Below are 21864 nucleotides of genomic sequence, written 5' to 3'. Positions count from 1 at the left end.
TATGAGATTCCCGATTCTCGCGCAATTTGTCTGCTATTGATGTGCGGATTAGCCACGACAGCAGCTAAAACACCTACTTGGGCATCATCATTTGTTGCAGGTCGTGGTTGACGTTTCACATGTGGCTGAACACTTCCTGTTTCCTTAAATAACGTAAATATATGACGAACGGTCCGGACACTTGGATGATGTCGTCCAGGATACCGAGCAGCATACATAGCACACGCCCGTTGGGCATTTTGATCACAATAGCCATACATCAACACGATATCGACCCTTTCCGCAATTGATAAAAGGTCCATTTTAACACGGGTAATGTATCACGAAGCAAATACCGTCCGCACTGGCGGAATGTTAGATGATACCACGTACTTATACGTTAGTGACTATTACAGCGCCATCTGCCACAAAGCGAAAAAAGTGGTCCAACTAAAAGATTCATATTTCTCTTCGTACTACAGGAATATGTAATAAAAATGAGGGTTCCTATTTTTAAAAACGCTGTTGATATCCGGTTGACCTATGGCAGCACCATCTAGGGGGCCAACCATAGCGCCATCTGGTTTCCCTCTTCAAGCTAGACAAGTTTCGTTCTTTGTAGTTTTTTCTTTCGATGCTTATTTCGTGAGATATTTGGTCCGGTCATGATCAATGCACCATCCTGTATATGCAGACTGAATTAGCGGATGAAAATTTGTACTAAAACTGGGATTTAAAGCCATATCTCAGGAACCATATAGTTTCGTTTGATTAAGACGCCCATGTCTGGGGTTTAGACAAGTCTTCCCGTTTCGTTCCCTGGTGAGATGCTATTTCAGTAGAGTTGGTGACACTCTGCGATGCTGTTGGAGCTTAGGAGGAATACCAAGTGGGCTGAGGAGCGTAAGTGAATTTGGGCTGAGGAGGGAGGCATGTTAGGGTAGTCGAGGCAGTTGTGAAAAGCCGCTATGCCGGGGTGACGGTATGCCAAGTGAGCAGGAGACCCAGGTTGAGATCTCGGGACTGGTACAAATATTCATTCCTCATTTTAATCTGCAGATATGTATCAAGTCTGCTTTTGCTCCAAGTGACATAAGTACTGAGGCACTACGTTTTATTTGACATAATGCATGCACAGAAATACAGCATTAGGTTTGTACCTATAGACAACAAAAACCACATGTCAAATATTTTAAATTATGAAACTCCACAGAAAAACACAGCTTGACACATAGACGATGCGTCATGTACTAAACTCATTTTCACAGATTTTCTGCATGGCTTGGCACCTAGGGTCAAGTTCAGGGACATGCAACAGAGTACCGAGAACACAACAGCTCTGAAAATACGTTTCGTGATAAAAACGGCGCTTCCAATGTTTTCGTTGCCCACCCTTCAAATGAATGAATAATTAGGAAATTGCAGCACGATCACGACGCTGATAGAAAATAAAAGTAATAAACAACAAAGAATTTTGGAGTTCAGTGCATGTGGGATGGTTTATTTGGCAAGTGTGTACACATCATTGGCGGCGGTCAGCCCCTGTTCCTGCCGCGGCGCCTGGAGTACCTCTCCACCGTCTCTGTGTCGGTGTCCGTGGTGGTGGAGTTGGTGCCGGAGTCTGACGGGGGGCGGCGGCGGCCGCAGCCCCTGGGGGGCGGGCCCCTGCCGTGGGGGCCGCCCATCGGAGGCGGTCGGCCGCGCCGGGGAGGACCGCGGGAGCTGGAGTCGTCTTCGTCCTCGTCGTCTTCGTCGTCGTCGTCGTCGTCGTCAGCGCTGTCCTCGCTGCTGCTGCTGTCCGAAGTCGAGTCCCGCCGCTGTCGCATCGCGTGCGCTGCGTCTTCGTCCTCTGCAACCAACGTAAAGGCGTCCGTGACGTCACAGGTACATACGCCCTTCTCATCTCACTAGGGAAGGAGACTACCCATTAATGACAAGCAAAAAAAATAGTGCAAATGGTTCTGAGCACTATGGGACTTAACAGCTGTGGTCATCAGTCCCCTAGAACTTAGAACTACTTCAACCTAACTAACCTAACGACATCACACACGTCCATGACCGAGGCAGGATTCGAACCTGCGACCGTAGCAGTCGCGCGGTTTCGGACTGAGAGCCTAGAACCGCTTGGTCACCACGGCCGGCCAATGACAAGCAATACGAAGGAGGGAAGGAAAACGACACTCTTTAAATTTCTTATTAAAGTCGTTGATCACAATATCAATTCTTCAGACGATGACCGGTTTCAGTCCGTAATGACCACCCTCAGATCTTTTTTACACCATGTCCTAAAGTGATAAGGCCATAATGGCATCGTCAAAACATATAAATATAATCAGCACAACATTTATATGTTCTGACGATGCCAGTATGGCCTTATTACCTGAGGACATGGTGTAAAAAAGATCTGAGGAGGTCATTACGGACTGAAACCGGTCATCGTCTAAAGAACTGATATTGTGATCAAAGACTGGAATAAAAAACATTTGACAGTATTGGATCACTGTTTGTATACGCGGGCATGTCGCAGTTGGTGAAACGACACTCTTTATTTAATACAGTGTCTTACTTAACAATTCGTCAAAACATACACTCCTGGAAATGGAAAAAAGAACACATTGACACCGGTGTCTCAGACCCACCATACTTGCTCCGGACACTGCGAGAGGGCTGTACAAGAAATGATCACACGCACGACACAGCGGACACACCAGGAACCGCGGTGTTGGCCGTCGAATGGCGCTAGCTGCGCATCATTTGTGCACCGCCGCCGTCAGTGTAGCCAGTTTGCCGTGGCATACGGAGCTCCATCGCAGTCTTTAACACTGGTAGCATGCCGCGACAGCGTGGACGTGAACCGTATGTGCAGTTGACGGACTTTGAGCGAGGGCGTATAGTGGGCATGCGGGAGGCCTGGTGGACGTACCGCCGAATTGCTCAACACGTGGGCCGTGAGGTCTCCACAGTACATCGATGTTGTCGCCAGTGGTCGGCGGAAGGTGCACGTGCCCGTCGACCAGGGACCGGACAGCAGCAAAGCACGGATGCACGCCAAGACCGTAGGATCCTACGCAGTGCCGTAGGGGACCGCACCGCCACTTCCCAGCAAATTAGGGACATTGTTGCTCCTGGGGTATCGGCGAGGACCATTCGCAACCGTCTCTATGAAGCTGGGCTACGGTCCCTCACACCGTTAGGCCGTCTTCCGCTCACGCCCCAACATCGTGCAGCCCGCCTTCAGTGGTGTCGCGACAGGCGTGAATGGAGGGACGAATGGAGACGTGTCGTCTTCAGCGATGAGAGTCGCTTCTGCCTTGGTGCCAATGATGGTCGTATGCGTGGTTGGCGCCGTGCAGGTGAGCGCCACAATCAGGACTGCATACGACCAAGGCACACAGGGCCAACACCCGGCATCATGGTGTGGGGAGCGATCTCCTACACTGGCCGTACACCTCTGGTGATCTTCGAGGGGACACTGAATAGTGCACGGTACATCCAAACCGTCATCGAACCCATCGTTCTACCATTCCTAGGCCGGCAAGGGAACTTGCTGTTCCAACAGGACAATGCACGTCCGCATGTATCCCGTGCCACCCAACGTGCCCTAGAAGGTGTAAGTCAACTACCCTGGCCAGCAAGATCTCCGGATCTGTCCCCCATTGAGCATGTTTGGGACTGGATGAAGCGTCGTCTCACGCGGTGTGCACGTCCAGCACGAACGCTGGTCCAACTGAGGCGCCAGGTGGAAATGGCATGGCAAGCCGTTCCACAGGACTACATCCAGCATCTCTACGATCGTCTCCATGGGAGAATAGCAGCCTGCATTGCTGCGAAAGGTGGATATACACTGTACTAGTGCCGACATTGTGCATGCTCTGTTGCCTGTGTCTATGTGCCTGTGGTTCTGTCAGTGTGATCATGTGATGTATCTGACCCCAGGAATGTGTCAAAGTTTCCCCTTCCTGGGACAATGAATTCACGGTGTTCTTATTTCAATTTCCAGGGGTGTATAAATATAATCAGCACAGCATTTATATGTTCTGACGATGCCAGTATGGCCTTATTACTTTAGGACATGGTGTAAAAAAGATCTGAGGATGGTCATTACGGACTGAAACCGGTAATCGTCTAAAGAACTGATATTGTGATCAAAGACTGGAATAAAAAACATTTGACAGTATTGGATCACTGTTTGTATACGCGGCCATGTCGCAGTTGGTGAAACGACACCCTTTATTTAATACAGTGTCTTACTTAACAATTCCACAGCGCGCGTTAGCCTCGCGATCAGAGGCGCCTTGTCACGGTTCGCTCGGCTCCCACCCGTCAGAGGTTCGAGTCTCCCCTCGGGCATGGGTGTGTGTGTGTGTCGTTCTTGTCGTAAGTTAGTTTAACTTAGATTATGTAGTGTGTAAGCCTAGGAACCGATGATTTTAGCAGTTTGGTCCCATAGGAACGTACCACAAATTTCCAAATAGTTAACAATTTCATTCAAAAAATTTTGCCGTTAGGAAGATACCAGTCGACGGTTTCCTCGATTAACAGAGAGAAACCTGACTCCGGGATCGCTAGGTCTGTGCTGAAGTGCTCGACTTCAGATTTTTCGGATACTGGTGGTGGAAGAAAATTGCGTCGTCAATAATTTCACAGAACATTTCTCGTGGAGACAATCAGCGGTCTATCTAAAATACTTTAAGAATGGATTAAAAAGAATGTTGACCAGAACGAGGTGTCTGTTTGAATGGTAAATGGTTTCAGCCAGAGACTGACCATCTTCAGACCATTTATTCATTGATGGGAAGTAGTGTTGGTGAACGGTGTAGGTGATGTCGTTCCACGAGCGTAAGCGAGTAGTTGACGTTCGTGGATCCACGAACGTCAGCTTTTCGCTGACGTTCGTGGAGCCACAACACCTACTCCGTTCACCGACACCACTTGCCATCAATGAATAAATGGTCTGAAGGTGGCCAATTTGTGAACGAAACCGTTTACCATTCAAACAAATATCTCGTTCCGGTCAAGACTGTTTTTCAATCTATTCCGTGTTTATACGAAGACAGTAACTCGAAAGGACAGTTTCTGTAGATGACCGTGCAGCTTTTCCCTGGAATAAATGATGACTAACTGACAACCTGAGCTGCCGACAGGTGTTGTTGATATACCTCGATGTGGACAGCTGAAAATGTGTGCCCCTCCCGGGACACGAACCCGGGATCTCCTGCTTACATGGCAGACGCTCTATCCATCTGAGCCACCGAGGACACAGATGAATAGCGCGACTGCAGGGACTTTTCCCTTGCACGCTTCCCGTGAAACTCACATTACCAACTGTCCACAATTCTACATATGTATTGTACCTTTGCCCACCCACTCATTACTCGCGCACGCTTTGGCGATTCCCGTAAGAGGCAACGATCATCTTGTAGACACCTGTTGAAGGAGTCATGCCTTCTGCTTCACAGTATATTTACTCCCTCATAAAGGTTCTTGTATACAATCCATTACAGTTCAAAAGAAACAACGACATGCATAATTACAATACCAGAAGAAAAAAGACAAATATTACTCCACATTAAGCCTCTAAAAATGGTTCAAATGGCTCTGAGCACTATGGGACTTAACATCTATGGTCACCAGTCCCTTAGAACTTAGAACTACGTAAACCTAACTAACCTAAGGACATCACGCAACACCCAGTCATCACGAGACAGAGTAAATCGCTGACCCCGCCGGGAATCGAACCCGGGAACCCGGGCGCGGGTAGCGAGAACGCTACCGCACGACCACGAGATGCGGGCACGACAGCCTCGCCTGCCTTTTATTCCTTATTGTTCTTTCATCCTTTGTCCCTCTCAACGCACAGGGCAGGCTGGCAACGGTGAAAAATGCCGCTCTTGAGCCAGAAGCGTTTATGTCAAGGCTTTTCGGAAAGTAAGGTCCTATCGATCGCGAAGTGAAACCCACTGCGAAAATCAAAAACGTGTTATTTGCAAAAGTTAGCTACACCTTCCAGCTACCCTCTACATAGTTTAAGATCCGATTTAGACAACTATCATAGCGTTGTACCAAATTTCCAATGCCTCGTCATAGAAAGCAGCCGGCTGTGCTTTCAGCCAGTTCTCTACAATGGTGTACAGCTCGTTGTCCGTGCCAAAATGTTTTCCTCATAGCCATCGGGTCATGTGAGTAGAGATTAAACTCGGGGAGGGGGGGGGGGGACGAATTATGCGCTGTATTGTGGATAATCAAACACTTCCCGCAGAAAAAGCTGTAGGAACGTCTTCATTGCCCCTGCAGAGTGAGGCCGGAATTGGCACAAAGAAGGAAACGCATGACAAGTACGTTATATGGGCTGCATGACATCAGGTGAAATCTCTCACCAGGCTCTTATAGTTTGCGAAAGACACTATTTTCTAGGCATCTGAACGTGATCACGGAGCGCTCAGAACTGAAAAGAGCGACTTTATGTGATCTATAGGCACACTAGAGACACTGCCCAACACATCTGTGCAAAGCTTCACAGGATTTTCACTATGGTTTCTATGTCGCGCTGGGTCGTACCTTTCTTTCCGAATAGCTTTCATATTACGAAACAGATAAAATGTTTACATAGTTACTTAAAATTATTAATGTGTTGACTGAATATTGACACCTTTAAAAAATAGTTTTAAAAGTGTGAAACTCTTCAGTGCACTACAACAAAGAAGAACTTCTTCTTTTTCCTGGGCTTATTATGGATTGGGCACTGCTATTAGTAGAGGTTGGCCATATGTGCAATCAGTCGCCACTGCTTCCATGATTTCAGAGGATCTTGAAGATAGACGGTTATTATTTGGACAAAGTTCAAAACCATGGTACAATATGCATCAAATGAGTATGTGCCAAGCAAGATCGTAAGAGAGGGAAGAAAGCCACCATGGTACAACAACCGAGTTAGAAAGCTGGTACGGAAGCAAAGGGAACTTCATGTAAACATAAACATAGCCAAAGCCCTGCAGACAAGCAAAAATTACACGAAGCGAAATGTAGTGTGAAGAGTGCTATGCGAGAGGCGTTCAATGAATTCGAAAGTAAAGTCTATGTACTGACTTGGCAGAAAATCATAAGAAATTTTGGTCTTATGTCACTAGCGGTAGGTGGATCAAAACAAAATATCCAGCAACTCTGTGACCTAAATGGTACTGAAACAGAGCATGACAGACTAAAGGCCGAAATACTAAATGTCTTTTTCCAAAGCTGTTTCACAGAGGAAGACTGCACTGTAGTTCCTTCTCTAGATTGTCACCCACATGACAAAATGGAAATGGTAGGTATCGGAATAGATGACAGACGTATAGAAAAACAATTCAAATCACTCAAAAGAGGAAAGGTCGCTGGACCTGATGGGATACCAGTTCGATTTTACACAGAGTACGCGAAGGAACTTGCCCCCCTTCTTGCAGCGGTGTATCGTAGGTCTCTACAAGAGTGTAGCGTTCCAAAAGATCGGAAAAGGGCACAGGTCATCCCCGTTTTCAAGAAGGGACGTCAAACAGACTTGCCGAACGTGTTTCGAAAGAGACGATCGTGTGAAACCCAGGTCGCGCTATTCGTCCACGAGACTCAAAGGGCCATAGAGACGGGTTCCCAGGTTGATGCCGTGTTTCTTAACTTCCGCAAGGCGTTTGATACAGTTCCCCACAGTCATTTAATAAACAAAGTAAGACCACATGGACTATTAGAGAAATTGTGTGATTGGATTGAAGAGTTCCTAGATAACACAACGCAGCAAGTGGTTGTCAATGGAGAGAAGTCTTCCGAAGTAAGAGTGATTTCAGGTGTGCCGCAGGGGAGTGTCGTAGGACCGTTGCTATTCACAATATATATAAATGACCTTGTGGATATCATCGGAAGTTCACTGAGGCTATTTTCGGACTATGCTGTAGTATATCGAGAGGTTGTAACAATGTAAAATGGTACTGAAATGCAGGAGGATCTGCAACGAATTGACGCATGGTGCAGGGAATGGCAATTGAATCTCATTGGTGACAAGCGTAATGTGCTTCGAATACGTAGAAAGAAATATTCTTTGTCATTTAACTACAATGTAGCAGGTCAGCAACTGGAAGCAGTTAATTCCATAAATTATCTGGGAGTTGGCATTAGGAGTGATTTAAAATGGAATGACCATATAAAATTAATCGTCGGTAAAGCAGATGCCAGACTGAGTTTCATTGGAAGAATTCTAAGGAAATGCAGTCCGAAAAGAAAGGAAGTAGGTTACAGTACACTTGTACGCCACTGCTTGAATACTGCTTAGCAGTGTGGGATCCGTATCAGATAGGGTTGATAGAAGAGATAGAGAAGATCCAACGGAGAGCAGCGCGCTTCCTTACAGGATCATTTATCAATCGCGAAAACGTTACGGAGATGATAGATAAACTCCAGTGGAAGACTCTGCAAGAGAAACGCTCAGTAGCTCTGTACGGGCTTTTGTTGAAATTTCGAGAACATGCCTTCACCGAGGATTCAAGCAGTATATTGCTCCCTCCTACGTATATCTCGCGAAGAGACCATGAGGATAAAATCAGAGAGATCAGAGCCCACACAGAGGCATACTGACAATCTTTCTGTCACGAACAATACGAGACTGGAAGAGAAGAGAGAACCGATAGAGTTACCAAGGTACCCTCCGTCACACACCGCCAGATGGCTTGCGGAGTATGGACGTAGATGTAGATTATCCTTGATAGCTTCTAGATTCAGCTTTAGGTAAAGAATACAAAGATATTCTTCAGCCTCGTAAGTATCGTCCTGTAGGGATCACGAAAACGATATTATACTAACAAAGCAGGTCCAGAAGCATTTAAGCAGTAAGTCTTCCAGCACTCCATGCAGTACTGGAAGAGGAACGAGCTATAACATGTGGTACCATGCTATGTACTCCGCCGCGCACTTCAGTGGTTTCCACAGCCCACATACAGATACTGCGGTCCAATAAGCGCCGTAAAATGCAGCCACAGTTACATTATGTGTCGAAAATTGTTTCCAGGTGCCTCAACACATGCGTGTACGCGCCGTAGAATGTTATTCCTCATACGCTCACATCGGCCACGCTGCACCCGGACAGTGTCAATGGCTGAATGAATACGCTGCTCCAGTGTCTCCACATCTGCAATGGGCTCTGCATCCACGATGCTTTTGGGATGACCCTTTAAATAAAAGTCGCACGTGTTGAGATCCTGTGAACGAGCAGCCCATTCAACTGGACCCCCTCGCCAAATCCATCGGCCAGGGGAGACACGATTGAGATGCGTCTGGACGTTAACGGCGAAGTGGGGTGGAGCACCATCATACAGCACTCACATAACCTATAGAATCATCAATGGCACTTCTTCCAGTAGAGTAGGCAAGAAACGCTGATAGTTCCGGCCTCTTAGGCGACGTGGAAGGAAGTCTGGCCCCAAAACACGGTCGCCAGTTATCCTGGCCCACACATTCCTGCTGCACAGTTGCTAATAATAAGCTGTCACCATACCATGTGTTCTGCGTACTACCCAACATTTGAAGATACCACTCGGAGTAAATATGGCCACAGCTGTGAATAGGATTGATGACACAAACCCCGGAATCGTGGTTGCCTGGTGAAGAAAACAGTGACAAAACTGCTCCCGATGTGGAAAGTCTATCGCTAGTAAGCTCTGCACACGCTGCAAGTGATAAAGGCAGTAAAAACTGTCATGGAGAATGATCCACACCGTCGTCTAACATACCCTGCACTGGCGGGCCAACTGCCTGGATCTGACATGGCGGTCCCCTTCCACTGTGCTAATCATATATTCCTCCATGTCGGGTGTCCGATCATTTCGGGTACGTCTTTCACAGCTTCCTGTTCCCTGAAACGACCCTGTCTCAGACAAACTGCGAAAGACTGTCACAAACACTGAATGCTCTGGTTGTTGTCGGCGGTGATAGACATCCTCATATGACGTTGCTGCGATTTACCTTTCCGTAATTAAACACCATGTCGGCAAGCTCTCGATTCGAATATGGAACCTTTGTGTACAGCGCTATATCACATTCACTACCAGTTGAGTCAGCAAGAGAAGTGAATTTGACACAGTGTTACCAATTACTAACGGCAGGAGAGAGGGGTAGGGCATGCATATGAGGAACAGTACCACCTTTAGGAGGAAACCATGCATACAGTAACTGTGGCTCCATGATGCAGCGCTTACTAGACCGCAGTTCCTGTAACGAAGTATGAATAAATGATCTCCAGCATGGAAGCCATGCATCTCAGGACATAAGTTCATAAGACCTTTTTTGTTGCGTATCCTGTCATCGATCAATTCCTAGACATGGCACTCGGTGGAAAAAAAATATGACACTTACAGTGAAATCCAGCTGTAACCTTACTATTAATATAATGCCCTTCTATCCTTTGACTTAATAAGAAACATTCGTATAGTAACCTTCTACAGACATGGATAGATAAATGAAAAAATAAATTAAATAAATAAAAACCATAATCGGATTTCATGCCACCAGTCGGGCTGAGCTCATCGCGCACTTTGACGGTCGTTTTCTCATAAACGGTAGAGTATCTACGGATAAACCGTGATGCAAGTTCGCTAATTTTGGCTTCTCTTTCAATGTATGACGTTTCTGGTAAACCAGGTTATGGACTTGTCGTGTTCTCGTCGTGAGACAAGAAAGTCGATCGTGTAAAATGGGATTTAGAAATAACCACGAACGTTGGTCAACGGTTGACGCAAGGAGTTGAAAGTTAAATGTTACTTTCAGTCGCTATTGTGACTTTTAGTTGCGACTTGTCACTGAAATCACAGTCAGACTCGATAGCGTGACACAAGGTTCTTTGAAAGAAGTGCCAAGTTGGTCCAGCAGATTGCACATGGATTAGTTGCTCCTTGCTTCTTGTGACTTCTAGTTGTGACTGAGAACACCAGATACAGTAATTTTGTTACTGTGAAAACTGTGAGTTGTAACTGATATGTGATTTCTTGAGAGGCGGTGCTGGTGGTGGGACTGACCTGCTGGGCGGTGCAGCTGGCCGCCGCCCCTGCCGGGTGGAGGCCCCTTGGGAGGTCTCGAGTGGTTGCTGGCCCGTCTCTCCCTCGCCAGCACTTCGCTCTGCTCCGGCTGTTCCCAGTCCTCGGCCTCTGCTCCTGCGAGATACACACCACACTACGAATTACAATTTCTTCATTGTTGAATACCTAGTACTCACTAAATCATTGTGACTGGAGTCGTAAAACTACTGCAGGCTACTGGCGACTATAGGAAGTATGATTAGAGGACAGTAGCTTTCCCAGTAGCCTTCCTCAGTTCAGATAGTAACCGCGTTACCTGTACGTTCGGCGTGTTGCATATCTATCGGGCGTTAGCTCATTTCGATCGCTTTATTTGCATGTTTGCATGTGTGATCAGTGTCTTCCTAATTCCCCCTAGAAATCGGAAGCGGTGACCGACTAGACAGTGGTTGAGGATACATAAAGGGCGGCGTAATATCCAGAACATTTTTGTTCTACATAGATATATTTATGTTTGTTACTTAAAAATAAACAGTAGTTACAGCAAAATTGAAATTGCCATTGTTTGATTAAGGTTTTATTCGAAAATTTTTGATCTGTAATGTAAAATACAGAGATGTTGTAGCAAAAATGAAAATAAGCAATTCAGATTTATCAAAAATGATAGAAAATGTAATTTTTGGAGGAAAGAGGTGAAATTAAAAAAAAAAAACAAATGCAAATAAGAACCCTATAAAATACTGGAACTGCAATACTTGTATGAAACACGTTTCTGTTATTCCTACATAATTTTTGCACTGCCTTTGCTTATAATAAAGAACCTCCCATTGAATGCAAAAAATTACAATAATTATATATATATATATATATATATATATATATATATATATATATATATATCTTTTTATGTTTATACTTATAAACTGTACTTGCATCAAAAGTAATTGCTTTGGTTACATAAAAGTGCAGAAGTTATGCGATCAGCTAATTTTTTATTACTCACAAAATGCAATTTGTATTTTGTAAGGTTGTAAAATACGCAATGGACTGAGACGGAGAGATGTGAGGTTTGTAACAGGACATCCTCCTCTAGCATTACTTCTGCTCAAATTAACTGTCGATACCAGTATTGGTTCAAATGGCTCTGAGCACTATGGGACTTAACATCTGAGGTCATCAGTCCCCAAGAACTTAGAACTAGTTAAACCTAACTAACCTAAGAACATCTCACACATTCATGCCCGAGGCAGGATTCGAACATGCGACCGTAGTGGTCGCGCGGATCCAGACTGTAGCGCCTAGAACGATATTATTTTTCGAGTTTTGGACAGGTCAATATTATCTCAACTGCTGTTAGGAAAACTTTCATGTGATTTTATACACATTATGTTATATTTCAAGCTAAAATTTATGAAAAGGAATTACTTTATTTTCGATTTATAGTCGATAAATATTATTTTAAACGAACAGTTAAATTTGTTTTTTCGTTTTTTAGAGAAATTTGAAAATATGAAATATTGAGCACTTAAAATTTCTATTATTAATTACGCAGTACAGTACTGGCTACTATATTTATTTATGGAGTCATTTATGAAATAACAATCGAAAGTAATAGTGTAATAGAAACTAACAGAAATTCATTTGTCACGAAAAATTGTAAATCCTTTGGGATATTGTTATTTCCGCTGAGTGAGAGAGTAATAAGCATGCGTCTATCGATATTGGATGTATTCATGTATTCTGTTCTAGCAATGTAATTTCGGCTTTGTTAATGTGAAAAGTCAAGAGACTATATGCTATACTAAAATTTGACAAAAAATATTTACATAACAACAAAAATTCGGCAACAAAATCTTCAAATTTATTTTGATCAGTCCATGAGGACCTAAAATGTCACATTTTCAGCTTCAATAATCAGACTCCTAGACAAGAACGGGAGCCAAAATCGCATGAAAAGCAGCGTGAACTAGAAAGTTTATTGTAATTTTCGCTCCTCTCAAATTTTTCATAGAAGACTTTGCCTATCGTGGACAACAGCTGCAAGTAGGAACAAGGGGGTAGATTACAGGTAGCAATTACGTGAACAAACAAACAAAAAGCAAAGAAAAGTCATCGGCCCATTGATTGTCTCAGCTAAATTTATTGGTGTTTCATCCCCTACCAATGCTACCATTGTTACCGGTAATGTTACAGTTCACTACGCCATTCATGAACTGTACCAAAACTACGAAACAGTGGTTTTGATAGAGCGCACCTCTAATCGTGACACATGCCGTATGTAGCCTGTTCTTCAGTATGGGGGTAGACACCTGAGCATTTAGATACGTCAAGTATCAGTTCCTCATAGCAGCGGGTAATGATCAGTACTATTCTCGTCAGGAGAAAGAAAACTGGCATTCTACGGATCGGAGTGTGGAATGTCAGATCCCTTAATCGGGCAGGTAGGTTAGAAAATTTAAAAAGGGAAATGGATAGGTTAAAGATAGATATAGTGAGAATTAGTGACGTTCGGTGGCAGGAGGAACAACACTTTTCGTCAGGTGAATACAGGGTTATAAATTCTAAATCAAATAGGGGTAATGGAGGAGTAGGCTAAATAATGAATAAAAAATAGGAGTGTGGGTAAGCTACTACAAACAGCATAGTGAAAGCATTATTGTGGCCAAAACAGACATGAAGCCTATGCCTACTACAGCAATACTAGCTTTGCAGATGACGAAGAAATTGAAGAAATGTATGATGAGAGAAAAGAAATTATTCAGGTAGTGAAGGGAGACGAAAATTTAATACTCATGGGTGACTGGAATTCGGTAGTAGGAAAAGGGAGAGAAGGAAACGTAGTAGGTGAATATGGATTGGGGCTAAGAAATGAAAGAGGAAGCCGCCTGGTAGAATTTCGCACAGAACACAACTTAATCATAGCTAACACTTGGTTTAAGAATCATGGAAGAAGGTTGTAAACATGGAAGAACCCTGGAGGTACTAGAAGGTTTCAGATAGATTATATAATGGTAAGACAGAGATTTAGGAACCAGATTTTAAATTGTAAGACATTTCCAGGGGCAGATGTGGACTCTGACCACAATCTATTGGTTATGAACTGTAGATTAAAACTGAAGAATCTGCAAAAAGGTTTGAATTTAAGGAGATCGGACCTGGATAAACTGAGGTTGTACAGAGTTTCAGGGAGAATATAAGGGAACAATTGACAGCAATGAGGAAAAGAAATACAGTAGAAGAAGACTGGGTAGCTTTGCGGAATTAAATAGTGAAGGCAGCAGAGGATCAAGTAGGTAAAAATACGATGGCTAGTAGAAATCTTTGGGTAAGAGAAGAGACACTGAATCTAATTGATGAAAGGAGAAAATACAAAAATGCAGTAAGTCAAGCATGTAAAAAAGAATACAAACGTCTCAAAAATGAGATAGACAGGAATTGCAAAGTGGCTAAGCAGGGATGGCTTATATAATGAGTGGTAAGATAGGTACTGCCTACAGGAAAATTAAAGAGACCTTTGGAGAAAAGAGAACCACTTGCATGAATATCAAGAGCTCAGATGGAAACCCAGTTCTAAGCAAAGAAGGGAAAGCAGAAAGGTGGAAGGAGTATGTAGAGGATCTATAAAGGGGCTATGTTCTTGAGGACAATATTATGGAAATGGAAGAGGAGATAGATGATGATGAAATGGAAGATACGATATTGCGTGAAGAGTTTGACAGAGCACTGAAAGACCTGAGTCGAAACAAGGCCCTGGGAGTAGACAACATTCCATTAGAACTACTGACAGCCTTGGGAGAGCCAGTCATGACAAAACTCTTCCACCTGGTGTGCAAGTTGTATGAGGCAGGCGAAATTTCCTCAGACTTCAAGAAGAATATAATAATTCCAATCCCCAAGCAGACGTTAAAAGATGTGAAAATTACCGAACAATCAGTTTAATAAGTCTCGGATGCAAAATACTAACGCGAATTCTTTACAGACGAATGGAAAAACTGGTAGAAGCCGACCTCACGGAAGATCAATTTGGATTCCGTAGAAATGTTGGAACACGTGAGGCAATAATGTCTCTACGACTTATCTTAGAAGCTAGATTAAGAAAAGTCAAACCCACGTTTCCCGCATTTTTAGATTTAGAGAAAGCTTTTGACAATGTTGACTAGAATACTCTCTTTCAAATTCTGAAGGTGGAAGGGGTAAAATACAGGGAGCGAAAGGCTATTTACAATTTGTACAGAAACCAGATGGCAGTTATAAGAGTCGAGGGACATGAAAGGGAAGCAGTGGTTGGGAAGGGAGTGAGACAGGGTTGTAGCCTCTCCCCGATGCTATTCATTCTGTATATTGAACAAGCAGTAAAGGAAGCAACAGAAAAGTTCGCAGTAGGTATTAAAATCCATGGAGCAGAAATAAAAACTTTAAGGTTCGCCGATGACATTGTAATTCTGTCAGAGACAGCAAAGGACTTGGAAGAGCAGTCGAACGGAATATGACAGTGTCTTGAAAGGAGAGTATAAGATGAACATCAACAAAAGCAAAACGAGGATAATGGAATGTAGTCGAATTAAGTCGGGTGATGCTGAGGGAATTAGATTAGGAAATGAGACACCTAAAGTTGTAAAGGAGTTTTGCTATTTGGGGAGCAAAATAACTGATGATGGTCGAAGTAGAGAGAATATAAAATGTAGACTGGCAATGGCAAGGAAAGCGTTTCTGAAGAAGAGAAATTTGTTGACATCGAGTATTGAGTTAAGAGTCAGGAAGTCGTTTCTGAAAGTATTTGTAGGGATTGTAGCCATGTATGGAAGTGAAACATGGACGATAAATAGTTTAGACAAGAAGAGAATAGAAGTTTTCGAAATGAGGTGCTACAGAAGAATGCTGAAGATTAGATGGGTGGATCACATAACTAATGAGGAGGTATTGTGTAGAATTGGGGAGAAGAGGAGTTTGTGGCACAACTTGTCTAGAAGAAGGGATCGGTTGGTAGGACATGTTCAAGGGATGACAAATTCAGCACGATGGCAGCGTGGAGTGTAAAAATCGTAGTGGGAGACCAAGAGATGAATACACTGAGCAGTTTCAGAAGGATGTAGGGTGCAGTAGGTAGTGGGATATGAAGAAGCATGCACAGGATAGAGTAGCATGGAGAGCTGCATCAAACCAGTCTCAGGACTGAAGACCACAACAACAACAACAACATCTATTCTTCATACAAAGGGTGTTTAAAGAACAAATGTCTCATGTTCCTATAGGATATAGTATCGATCAATACTAGAAGACGAATTCCTATAATGGTATATCCGGAAACCAGTACCTGTTGAGATCTGGGTCAATCTATCCTCTCATTCGCATGTGTGTTATGCATAAGGAGACACTATACTCAGTGCCGCAAGTGGTCACCACGCGTCCAGACACATCCTCCAGCCCTTCGTCACATTGAATAACGCACTCTTTCAAATACATCTGGCTGCATTCAGACTGCGTCACATGCGTTGGACGCACGATCCTGTAACGTCTGCACATTGTTGCTGTGTTGGGCAAACGTCAATACCCTTAAATGTACCCCTAGCCAGAAATCCAACTGATTTAGGTACGGCGAATGAGTACACCATGGCACCGGATCTCCTCGATCAAACCATCCCCCATGAAATGTTGCGGCGCAGTACTGCCGAATGATTCACAGAAAATTAGGTAGTTCGTTGTGATGCACAACATTGTCTATCTGAATGGGTAATATTCTCTAAAAGCGCTCGTAATTCATCACAAAGATATCGCTGATGCACAGAACCTGTTAATCTGTTTGGTAAAGTGTATAGTCATCTGAGTCAATAGCCGGAAATTCCTGCCCATACAGTTTCACTGATGTCACCACCATGACTGCACGAGGATTTGCATCTGCTAACATGTAAGTATTGTGGGAACTTACAACTCCATCACATATGAATTCTGGATTATCTGTAAATAAAATGCAGGCTGTGAAATGCGGATCTTCAACGGCCCATAATTGAGCAGGTATTGGTGTCTAGACATATCATTATAGAAAGTGTCTTTAGCACCAAATGGTTCAAATGGCTGTAAGCACTATGGGACGTAACATCTGAGGTCATCAGTCACCTGGACCTAGGACTAATTAAACCTAACTAACCTAAGGACATCACACACATCCATGTCCAAGGCAGTATTCGAACGTGCGACCGTAGCAGTCGCGCGGTTCCGGACTAAAGCGCCTAGAACCGCTCGACCGCTGCGGCCTGCTCTAGCTCACCCCTTAAATTTTGACGCTGACGTATCTCATTCGGTGTTGCTAGGACAGGGGTGGCAATGTCTGTGCGCCGTGAATGCTATCAGGTCCACGGAAAGAAGTTGCCCTTGCCATCCGTCAAACTCGACCTCGCTGCCTGAAAGACGATCTCAGGGCAGTTCTTGGGTTTTAGATAGTCAACGCCATGTAGCGCTAGTGCATGACGTTTTCAGACATGAGTCCCTGACCTCCATTTCTCTACGAGTGCACACTCTACAGTACATCGAATTTTGTCGGAATCATTTTGTTACACCCTGTAGACTACACAGCACACAGAGATGGTAGCAAACAGAATGTCATACTGCAAATATGCCGTTTGAGTCTTCTCGTTAGATTCTAACAGCCAATGTATTTCAGTGTCTTTCCTATGTCTTCTAGCCTGTTCTGATCTACACTCAGTTCTAGGTAAGGAATGCTTTCTGGGGAATAAATTTAGAAATTATAAATGTAGTTTTTAAATTTGCAAAAAAAGGATCATAAGAATAACAGTCAAAAATAGTTGCCGGGTTCATTGTAAAGATGTGTTCAGCACAATGGGAAATTTAATTACACCACCCAACTACAGTTACCAATCACTTACGTACAAAGAGAAAGAAAAAAAAAGATTGATAATGCATGTAACAACAGTTCTATTCAAGATCGTGGAACACAGTATTTTCTATCAAGGAATGAAATTGTACAATATATTTCCTAAAGAGGTTAAAGAAATTACTCAGACAAGTTCACTTTAAAATGACAATTAAAAAGGATATGTCAATCAATACAGTTTCATAAAAAATGTAAATGATAAAAAAATCACCTGTATCATTGCACAACACACCAGCACGCCTATGCACTATTGCTTATTTCAAGCAAATTTTAATCCAAATCTCTGCAATGAATAATACTATTTACTAACATTCTATCCTCTTTTTGATCTCGTTAACTCTGTTGCCGACTGTTTTCCAAACATGCAAATGGTAAGCTGCGCTACGCAAAATGGAAACCAAACATCACTGACGTGGTCCTGACGTCAGCTGAAGGTGCTGCACTTGACTAATGTTGAGAAATAACAGAAAAGTTTAGCGTTTGCTTTTTACATTGAGATATAATTTATTTGCAACAATATAGAACAAAAACAAAGGAGCTTTGATCTCCAGGGTTAAATCCTATGGGATTTCACTGTTGTTAACAAATTGCCACAGCATTCCGGAGGATGGAAGCAATAGTCACCATTCGGTCATCTTGATTTACGTCTTTCCTGGTGTTGCTAACTTACTTCAGAAAAATGCTAGCAAGGTTCTCAATATAAGACCACTGCTAAGTGTTCCATCCCTCTCAAAACAAACTTGTAAATACGTAAAAGCTTCTATAAATGAATTGCAATTTTTGCTGTTAATCTTTCATCTGACGGCATGGCCGTGCGGGATTACCCGAGCGGTCTGAGGCGCTGCAGTCATGGAGGAGGAGGAGATTAGTTTTTAACGTCCCGTCGACAACGAGGTCATTAGAGACGGAGCACAAGCTCGGATTATGGAAGGAAATCGGCCGTGCCCGTTCTAAGGAACCACCCCGGCATTTGCCTGAAGCGATTTAGGGAAATCACGGAAAACCTAAATCAGGATGGCCGAACGCGGGATTGAACCGTCTTCCTCCCGAATTCGAGTCCACTGAGCTAACCACTGCGCCTCCTCGCTCGGTGGTGCTGCAGTCATGGACTGTGCAGCTGGTCCCGGCGGAGGTTCGAGTCCTCCTTCGGGCATTCGGGCATGGGTGTGTGTATTTGTCCTTAGGATAATTTAGGTTAAGAAGTGTATAAGCTTAGGGACTGATTACCTTTGCAGTTAAGTCCCATAAGATTTCACTCACATTTGAACATTTTGATCTAACGGCATGTCCAACAGTACTACAAAAGTGATCTACTGCTACTATACTACTGTTACTACCGCCAGCACTATATCCATTGATGCTGCTACAAGACAGAAATGAGTGTCACACACAATGCGAAGTGCAGTAAAATGACGACTACGAGATTTCCAACTTGTCCAGTCTCATAACTGAGAAGCTTTACTCTCTACAAGCAGCTCGATATCCGTTATTCCCGAATAGTGAATACGGTGTTTAATTTATAACTGGCCTCCACAACGTGGCACCTGTATTGGTTCGTGATCAAGGGGAGTAACTCTTTGGACACACAATCAGTCTAAGGTAGGAGCAAAAATAGGCCGGAGTCGCACTTACAATTCCGCACTAAGAATTTCCTTGCGGCTGCGCTGGTACGTGTTCGCTGAAAGTTACGTTATTGTCTTTTCACAAAAAGTTGTTACGAAGTGAGTTATGATTTTTAAGGTAAGATAGTATACTCTATATTTCACATAAAGACCTTTGCATGAGTATTTTATGTACACAGAGTGTACTAGAAATGACTTTCAGCCATCCATCTCTAAGTAATTTCGACTTGTAACGAACGTCAAAGACCGACTACTATAACAGCAACGTAATATAGCTTTATCGCCATTCTGCGCTTCGACGCTTCTAGCTGAAAAGCATACCTCGTCTCGACCTTCGAGCTCGAACGGTCTCAGCCAAATTTATACGAGCACGGATTTTAACGTTACTCCATTTGTTACTCCATGCGTCAGCAAAACATCATAAAAAAAGGTCTCAAATAGACTAGCCGATATCATATTTAACATGATAAGCCTTCATGCTAAAAATAAATGTATATAGTTTTACAGTCTTCCCGCCTCCATTGCTGTATCACTGTAACCTGACACCGTTGTTTAACTTGTTCACATCGTAAATTGAACCAATGCAGAATGTGTCTAAATTTACCACCATATTCACGGACATTCCGTTCGCTAGCACGTAACTCGTTATCGGTTTTCGTGATCTACTGAAATTTATTGGCTCGTTCGCTGCTGTTCGTACACATTAATACTAACAACTGTTACGTAAGCAACCCGCCGTATACGTATCTCAGCTATATGTTAGAACACTGGCAGCGTTCTGACCCGTAGCTCCTGTATAGACACGACGGGATGGTAGACAGTTATACAGATCGACTGTGATTGAAACTGGTCGTATCGTAATAAATGCGAAATTGAGACGAAACAATAAATGACAAATACATTTATTAAAATAATGAATCCTTACAAAACTTTGGGTGCTGAATTCGATACTGAAATACGTTTATGATTACCGAACTCAGTTTTCATGAGACTTCCTTCCCTCTTTACTAGTTATCGAAGTCTTTGAAAAGCTTCATGTTGGTAATTCGTCTGTGGCTTAACATAAATTATGCAGGTATGTTTGTCGAAAATAAACGCAACACTTACATGAAACTACCACACGTAACCCTCACTTCACATTCCTACCTCCAGGAAATGAAGGTTGAAACGTTTGGCTTTCTGTAGGACATACGTCTGAGTGAACGATGCAATGCGCCATTGGCCTAAGCTACGATAACAGATTTCTATAAAAAGGGTGTTGAATGCTATATCTGGTGTAGGGGAAGCGACTCTGATTAGTAATCAAAACGTCATCGGTATCTCGTTGTAAAGCTGCCACCGCTTAAATTTTGATTAATAATCAGCATTGGCGGCCGAAGACTTCCGGCATAAGAAGTCACCCTCATCCTGCCAACGGCCTTGGCGAAGAGAGCGGAGGAGCGGACAGCTGTTCAGGGCACTCTGTTGTCCTTGGGATGGGAAACTGCCCCCAAGGGCGGAAGCATCAGCAATGATCAACGGCATGAGGATGCAGAAAGCAACGGAAACCACTGCGTTAAAGACACATAACGTGTATCCGCAGGACATGTGGCCTCTAATTGAAAAGTGTCATGATGATCTCTCCAGTGGCAAAAGATTCCGGAGTAGTCCCCCATTCGGATTCCCGGGAACGGACTGCCACGGGAGATGTGACCACGAGAAAAAGACTCTGAATAACCACCGAAAGGATAACGTTCGACGAGTCTGGGCGTGATGTCATAGTTTGAACACGGTAGGGAAGGCAGACAATCTGGAAAGGGAAATTCTAGGGCTCAGTCGAGATATAGTAGGGGTCAGTGAAGGGAAATGGAAAGAAGACAAGGATTTGTGATTACAAGGAGTACAGGTAATATCAACAGCAGCAGAAAATGTATCAATGCCCTTCGTCAAATATGAGGAGTCTAGGAATCCTACCTGCTTGGATCACTAGGCAACAACTCAAGGAAATCATATTAATGAGTTTTATTACAAAAAAGTAAATGACAAAACGTAACTTTGAATGTTACACAGATGTGACGCAAGCAAAGGGCGACAAGCAAAGTAATCCATGTTCTTCAGTACAAACAATCCTAATACAAGCGCAGTAACAAGCTTTGGCGCTTCTATTCAAGTCGCTGGTCTTGAGGCTGCTGTTCTACTGGTGCGCGACCATTCGGGAATGGCGCTTTGGCGCTTATGTCTCCTTCATATAGAGGCCGCTGCTGTCGCTTCGTCTTCCTGGACATGGGTCGATCAGCGTGCGATTGGCTGCCGTCTTCTCTATCATTCCCGACTGGCGTGCGGGGGCTTGACTTTACGCCGTAAC

At 43.7% G+C, this 21864-nt stretch overlaps 1 protein-coding gene across 2 annotated transcripts in view; it reads right to left on the bottom strand.

Annotated features, from left to right (window-relative positions):
* Positions 1 to 1076: 1076 nt before the first annotated feature.
* LOC126354897 (basic salivary proline-rich protein 3-like) overlaps positions 1077 to 21864 on the bottom strand; it is a 102655-nt gene continuing 81867 nt past the window's right edge. For both annotated transcript variants that reach the window (XM_050004955.1, XM_050004957.1), the window contains 2 exons: positions 11010 to 11144; positions 1077 to 1828 (listed from right to left, as the gene is read on the bottom strand). In XM_050004955.1, coding sequence (XP_049860912.1) covers positions 1515 to 1828; positions 11010 to 11144 — 449 coding nt within the window. In that variant the 3' untranslated portion in view covers positions 1077 to 1514. The remainder of the gene's footprint in view (positions 1829 to 11009; positions 11145 to 21864) is intronic.

Source organism: Schistocerca gregaria, chromosome 3 (assembly GCF_023897955.1).
Source record: "Schistocerca gregaria isolate iqSchGreg1 chromosome 3, iqSchGreg1.2, whole genome shotgun sequence".
Taxonomy (NCBI): domain Eukaryota; kingdom Metazoa; phylum Arthropoda; class Insecta; order Orthoptera; family Acrididae; genus Schistocerca; species Schistocerca gregaria.
This window is presented reverse-complemented; position numbering and strand designations above follow the sequence as displayed.